This window comes from Vigna unguiculata, chromosome 1 (genome assembly GCF_037176805.1).
Source record: "Vigna unguiculata cultivar grain cowpea cultivar isolate G323 ecotype 2 chromosome 1, ASM3717680v1, whole genome shotgun sequence".
Taxonomy (NCBI): domain Eukaryota; kingdom Viridiplantae; phylum Streptophyta; class Magnoliopsida; order Fabales; family Fabaceae; genus Vigna; species Vigna unguiculata.
Window position 1 is genome coordinate 41,560,378 of NC_140792.1, and position 6,948 is coordinate 41,567,325.

The 6,948-nt window shown below is 40.6% G+C and overlaps 1 protein-coding gene across 1 annotated transcript; it reads right to left on the reverse strand.

Annotated features, from left to right (window-relative positions):
- Positions 1–265: 265 nt before the first annotated feature.
- LOC114185412 (ABC transporter B family member 1) lies at positions 266–6,516 on the reverse strand. Its single transcript, XM_028073127.2, has 10 exons — positions 5,682–6,516; positions 5,528–5,582; positions 5,256–5,431; positions 4,934–5,134; positions 4,601–4,860; positions 4,180–4,496; positions 3,861–4,084; positions 2,698–3,071; positions 1,870–2,584; positions 266–1,783 (listed from the first exon to the last, which is right to left on the reverse strand). Exons 1-10 carry the CDS (start codon positions 6,099–6,101, stop codon positions 500–502), a joined length of 4,026 nt encoding a protein of 1,341 aa, XP_027928928.2. The 5' UTR covers positions 6,102–6,516; the 3' UTR covers positions 266–499.
- Positions 6,517–6,948: the final 432 nt, after the last annotated feature.

The window sequence follows — 6,948 nt, forward strand, 5'->3', positions numbered from 1 at the left end:
TTGCCAACACAAAAAACACTTTTTTTTATTGTTGATAGTCCATTTTGCACCTAGAAAATTGCTAGGGTAAAGCTAACTCTTGTTTATTTGCATGACTTCAATGCAAAGAAGTTCAGTTGCAGCCTGATAGCAGTGTTTTTTAACTAGTTACTTAAATTATCAAGGAAATGTATTTGCTGTATTTATTGTTGTATTTACCGTTATAGTCAGTTTTGTAGGATTGAATTATGAATCGTTGATTCTTTGGAGCAAAAGTTGCCTTCAATGAATTAAAAAGGATGAGCGTAGTTCATCCATTTCAACCTTGTTCCTGTATTTGTCTCTGTCATTTTCCTTAGTAACATTCATAAAGACAAGAAGAAGATACATTGTTGAATTGGAAGGGAAAGAAGGGGGTAGGGATGATACACAAACTATACTATGGTCAAAGCAAAAATGCCAATAATTATAATGGGTATATGGCTAATAATCCTGTAGCTGGTAATATCATTGGAAATGGCTAGCCTTCTCTTTCATCATCTTTTGGTCTTGTTGAAGAACTTGAACCTGAGGCCATTCCAATGACTTGGGTGTGTGTGAACCTCTGCAACTGAATCATGCGTGCATAAATCCCATCCGGGTGATTTTTCAACAACTGTGAATGGGAGCCTTGCTCAGCCACTTTACCATCATCAATCACAGCAATGAGACTGGCATTCCTTATAGTTGATAACCTGTGTGCAACAATGATGGTTGTTTTCCCAGAAGAGGCACGGTCCAGAGCCTCCTGAACAGACCTCTCAGATTCAGCATCAAGTGCACTTGTGGCCTCATCAAGAAGCATAAGCTCAGCTTTCCTCACAAAAGCTCGAGCAACCGCTATTCTTTGCTTCTGTCCCCCTGATAGCTGAACACCTCTCTCCCCAACAAATGTTTTGTATCCATCAGGCAAACCAGATATGAACTTGTGTGCATTGGCAAGAGTTGCAGCTTCAATTATCTCAGCTTCAGTGGCTGACTCATGCCCATATGCAATGTTCTCATAAATTGTGGTAGCAAACAAGCATGGCTCCTGAGGTACCACTGAAATGTGCCTTCTTAAGGACTTGAGATTGTATTTCCTTATGTCCTTGCCATCAATCATGACTCTACCAGATGTTGGATCATAGAATCTCTGTATAAGTGCAATAACCGAGCTCTTACCACACCCACTAGGTCCTACAAGGGCAAGAGTTTTACCGGCCCTTGCCCGGAGATTGAGGTCGCGAAAAACCGGCATGTCAGGACGAGTTGGATAGAAGAAATCTACATGCTTGAGTTCAACTTCACCCCGAAGACGATCCGGAAAAGGAGTGGCATCTTGATCATCAGGTTCAATTTCAGTCCTACGGTCAAGGAGTTCAAACACTGACCTCATGGCTCGGCCTCCTTTGATGAAATCAGGAGCAAGTGTTAGAGTTTCAGCAGCACCGTTTGCAGAAACCATTAGGACCATAAAAACTCGGATTGTTTTAGAGAAGTCAGAGATACCATGCTTCACTAACCAAGAAGCATACCAAAGACCAAGGGCATAGGAAGCATAAAGTGCAAACTGAGCTACACCATATCCACTTCCAGAAATTTGTCCCTTCCAAAAGCAACGCTTTAGCGGAGCCTGGAGATTGGAGCTGAAAAGACCGACAATTTTTGTTTCTGAATTGAAGGCTGCAACAGTCCTTACATTGGCTATAGCTTCTCCTGCAAGTTGTGTAGCCTTCGCATGAGCAGCTTCCAGGTCACCAGAGAAACCAGTCATGAACATTTTCTGTACAGCACACAAAAAGAATACAAATGAAACAACAATTGAATCACAAAAAACGTGTCAAGAAAGAAATGTAGAAAAACACAAACCTGCAAAACAGTGGCTGCGACAACAATAGGGAAGACAGCTATGAGGACAAGGGCAAGGCGCCACTGCAACACAAAGCCTGCAGTACAGGCAACTAGCATAAGTGCAGTGTTCTGCACAATTACTGAAATTCGATCTCCAATGGCTGATCTGACATTGTTGGCATCAAGAGCCAGCCTTGCGGCAATCCTGGCACTCTCATTTTCCTCCTGATCAAACCACGCCATTTCATTTTTTAGCACCGCGGTAAGCATTTTCTCCCTCACACGTTTGGTGAGATTTTCCCCAACAATGTCCCAGAAGAAGTGTTGCAGTGTGTTGAAGAGAAGTGCAGTTGATGAAAGACCAATCAACAAGTAACAGTACTTTTCTATTTCTCTGATCATGTATCTGTGGTCTGGATTGTAGTACACACTGAGGACAGCACTGAGAACATAAGCAAAGAAGGCACTGAGAGATCCACAAATAACAGATCCTATAGAGCCAATTAAAGCATAAAGCCATTCAGGAGAGTTCATTTTTGCAAGTCTCCAGAAGGAACTAGCTTGCTCCTTGAAAGCAAGCTTTTCAAGCCTGTAATTTGAATGTGATGCATCTAGGGACAGACTAAAATCAGATGTAGAGAAATCAGACAGCCTACGCGAGTATGGTGACCGACCGTAAGAAGAATTCCTAGCAATTATTGGTGAGCTGACAGAGTTTCTGGCACTTGAAGGCCTGCAAAATGAAAATTTAGTGGCCAAATGATGAATAATCTTTCATAAACTATGAAAATTAACTATAATCAGTTTTTTCAAAGAATGCCAATGCTGAATATTAGTGAAAGCTACCTTGCACTGCTCTTTCTGGCATTACTCATGGCAGTTTCATGAGCCATCTCCTGCATCTTTATAAGCTTAGCATAGACTCCATTTTCACCTTTTGAGAACAGCTCATCATGAGTTCCAATTTCAGAAACACTTCCTTGCTGAAGAACAGCAACAAGATCAGCTTTGCGAATTGTGGAGAGGCGATGCGCAATGACAAGAGTTGTTCTGCCAATCATGAACCGGTCAAGGGCTTCTTGCACCAGTTTTTCTGACTCTGAGTCCAATGCACTTGTTGCCTCATCTAGGAGAAGAATTGCAGGGTTTTTCAGCATTGCCCTTGCTATTGCTATTCTCTGTTTTTGCCCTCCAGAAAGTTGCAGCCCTCTTTCTCCGACCTGCCAACACAATACATTTTAACTTCATCAGACTTCATTCTAACAATTTTTCATTTCCAAAGCCTATGTTCAGATTGATTAGAAAAGGTGGAGTGAAATAAAACAAATGAAACGATATATCACATTCATCCACTTCCAGAAGAGGTGAAGGAAAACTTTACCTGGATCTATCTATCTATCATAAAATAATCAAGCAATTTAGTTGTATCTACTCCACTCATCATTTGATATCCAAACAGAGGTTAAGACTCTTGTTCCTTGGTGCGGAATAAGGTTACTCTCAATGAGAAAGTCCAGGACTAAAATTGTGAATATACTACCTCTTTCTGCCTCATCATCTTGAAGTTATACTATATGATTCCTTCTTTCTGTCAATGATAATTAGTTTATTAAGAGTCCTATCCATAAATTATATATACTCTAATGGAGTCTAATTGAGAAGAATTTTCATGGTCTTCATTTTTTGTTATATATCCTGAGCATTTCCAGGTTGGTCGGTTGTCATGTCCTTATTTAAGAATGAACATGCACGTTGACAGAAGCATGTTACCCTCTTTGCCTTTTTCATATGCAACGCATGAACATGCACTTCTTGGCTTTGACTTCTGAACATTTGTAATTTATATTTTATCCACTTTTTCTATTTTGCAATTTATATTTTCTTTTATAACTTATAATCACGCCAAATATTCAAAAATCCAATGATATGACTAGTTAAAAAGAGGCATCATCAAACATCACTGCACATGCAATTCCTGAAGCCATTTTCATAAAACACAGATGGCTAACCTGGGTTTCATAGCCTTCGGGAAGTTTAATGATGAAGGAATGCGCATTAGCAACTCTAGCAGCTTCTTCAATCTCAACCTGGTTTGCATCAGGCCTACCCAACAGTATATTTTCTCGTATTGTGGTTGCAAACAAAGCTGGCTCTTGGCTCACTAATCCTATCTGCTGCCTCAACCATCTAAGCTTCAAAGTTTTAATGTCATGCCCATCTAATAGGACTTGTCCTGCACACAGTTTTTTTTTTTTCTCAATGTTAAAACATCAAACAAACCAGTCAAACTTTGCACAGCACAGTGAAACTCTAATTTTGAAAGTTTACCTGAAGTTGGGTCATAGAATCTCTCAATGAGGGAGACAACAGTGCTCTTACCAGAGCCGCTGCTACCCACCAGAGCTATGGTTTTACCAGCAGGCACATTCAAGGAGAAATCATTGAGGATCCGAACCTCTGGCCTAGATGGGTAAGAAAAGTCTACATTTTTCAGTTCCACAAGTCCAGTAACAGTCTCTAGTTCAATGCCAGATTCGCTATTTCTATCAATACTCGGCTTGTGATCAATTATTCGGAAAATCTTTGCAGCAGCTACTCTGGCCTTTGTAAATGCAGCCATGCTCGGTGCAGATTGCCCCAAACCCCTGTGTGTACAACAATCAAATCCTTAAACATGTTACTAAAATAAACCTTACATGAATAATTGTTCAATGGCTATAACACGAAAATGCACACTAAAAGAACTCACAATCCACCGATCATAACAGCAAACATGGTTGCAATGGCAAGTCCTCCATTGGTGGCATGGTGCCTGACAAGATAGCCTCCATACCACAGCAGAAGCGCGTAACAGCAGAAAACAACAAAGTAGGTGGCCCCCAACCCCATTCCCTTTGCAAACCCAGTTTTGTAGCCAAGCTTCTGTGCAACCCTCAAGGCTGATGAATAGGCCTGTAATGCTCTGGACTCCCCAACGAAGGCCAGCACCACTCGGATTTGTGCAACAGTCTGCAATGAGAAAACAGTGAGAGAAGTAATGTAATGCTGATTCAAATCAAATGCATTAAACAAAGTTTCTTACCTGTTCCACAATGTTGCCAGCTTGAGAGAGAGCTTCCTGGCTCTTGCCAGAGAGCTTGGCCAAGGTGGTGGTGTGAATGCCTCCGATCACAGCTATCATAGGAACGACAGCGAGAGTGACCAGAGCCAATTGCCACACAGCAGTGAAACCCACCACAAAGCCAGAAACAAACGTAGCCATGTAGTGAATGAAATTCCCCAACTGCACACCAACCACCAATTATCAACAAAAGAAAAAAAAAACAAAAAAACTAGTTCAAATCTAATAGCACAGCCAAACAAAGTAAAAAATAAATAAAAAATTCTTCAACTTGCTACTGCACCTTCTCACTAATGGCATCCTGCACCATGACAGCATCGGTGTTGATGGCGAAGACAACATCGGAAGTCCGAACATCAGTGTCGAAGAACTGAATGTCCTGATTCAACGCAGCCTCCAGATACTTGATTCTCATCTTGGTGGATTGACGCTCCCCACTCCACATCCAACACGAAATCTCTGCGACAGCTCCAAACCCATCAATGAAAATTCAAAGCCGAAAAACAGAAACAAAGCGTAGAGACGTAGAGACGCAATTCAATTCAACTCACTCACCTGCCCAGGATGATGCCCATATAGCAGCCCCCACCACCAGGAAGTAAAATGCATACTGCAAAAATATCACACAACACGACTCATTCACATAAACTCCAACAACAAAAAAAGCACCTGAGTTTCGTCTGTGATGTTTGTTGTGTTTAATTGTTACCTTAACCACTTCCTGAGTCATCTTGTCGACATCATTAGCATTGGAGCCAAAGGAATTGACAAGATCCGCAAAGAAGCGAAGAAAGAGAGGCAGTGAACAACCGTGCACAACTGCTCCAACCGTTCCAATTCCCATGAGAACATAATCCAACCCATCAGCGAATCTGAAAAGCTCTCCAAACCCAACAGAGGGAACACTCTCTGCCTTCTCCCCACTAATGGAACCACCGTTCATGGTAGCCGCAGGAGCAGCAGCAACATCTTTGTTGGGTTGTTCACGAGTTGTCTCCATTTCCCTTGGAACCTGGCCTTGTTGTTGTTGCTGTGGTGAAGTTGCAGCATCAGGAACAAGCTCAAGGCCTTGCATTTCTGACCATTTCCACTGCTCTATGGTTTTTATCTCCTCAGAATCTTTTGACATTTGCAGAATTGTTTATGCACACTTCCCACCCTCCCCTCTCTACTTTATTGTCTCACTCTACCACTCCTAACTCATGCTAGTACTGCTAACCAACTCTTCTGCTCTCTCGTAATCTCTCTTTCTCTATTATTTATTATTATTATTGGTGGAACTATTTTGATCTGGCTAAAGCTTCTTAATTTCACTCTTTTTATTCTTCATTCTTCTCGTTCTTCGTCCCAGGGAGTTGTGGGCACATTCCTTCCTTCCTAGATTATCTTCTTCTTGAGTTGAGTTTAGTGAGTGTTAAGTTAAGTGGGTTAATGTGGAGTTTTTCTGTAAAAAACACCGAAAGTGACACATGGTGAGAACCTAGACAGAGAAAAGTTTGGAGACATTCATTGAGATGATGAGATAGAGAGAGAGAGTTTTGAATTTCCACCCGACAATCTACACTGTTCTCACTAAACTTCGAGATCAATTTTTGACTCTATCATATGCAATACAGAACAGGATTATAGTATTCTTCTTGTACGTATTTTCTTCATTTTCACTTTTAGAATAAGAATAGGTTTCACACGTTAAAGTCCCTCACTGTTTAAACCTTTTTATTACATCTGTAAATTTAAAATCTTATCATCTTTTCTATTTTTCTGATGTTTCAACTTAATAAAACCGCCGCAGATAATTCTAACGATTTTAAACTGCATTATAGTTTAACTCCAATATTCAATTATTATCTTTTTTTCAAATTTAATGACTTGTTGTGTTGTGTAGTGCATGTTTGTCAAATTCCACTTTTATCCCTTTTCGTGTTATTTTATATTTCTCCCTTTTCATTTTAAAAGTAAAAATAGTTTTTTTTAAC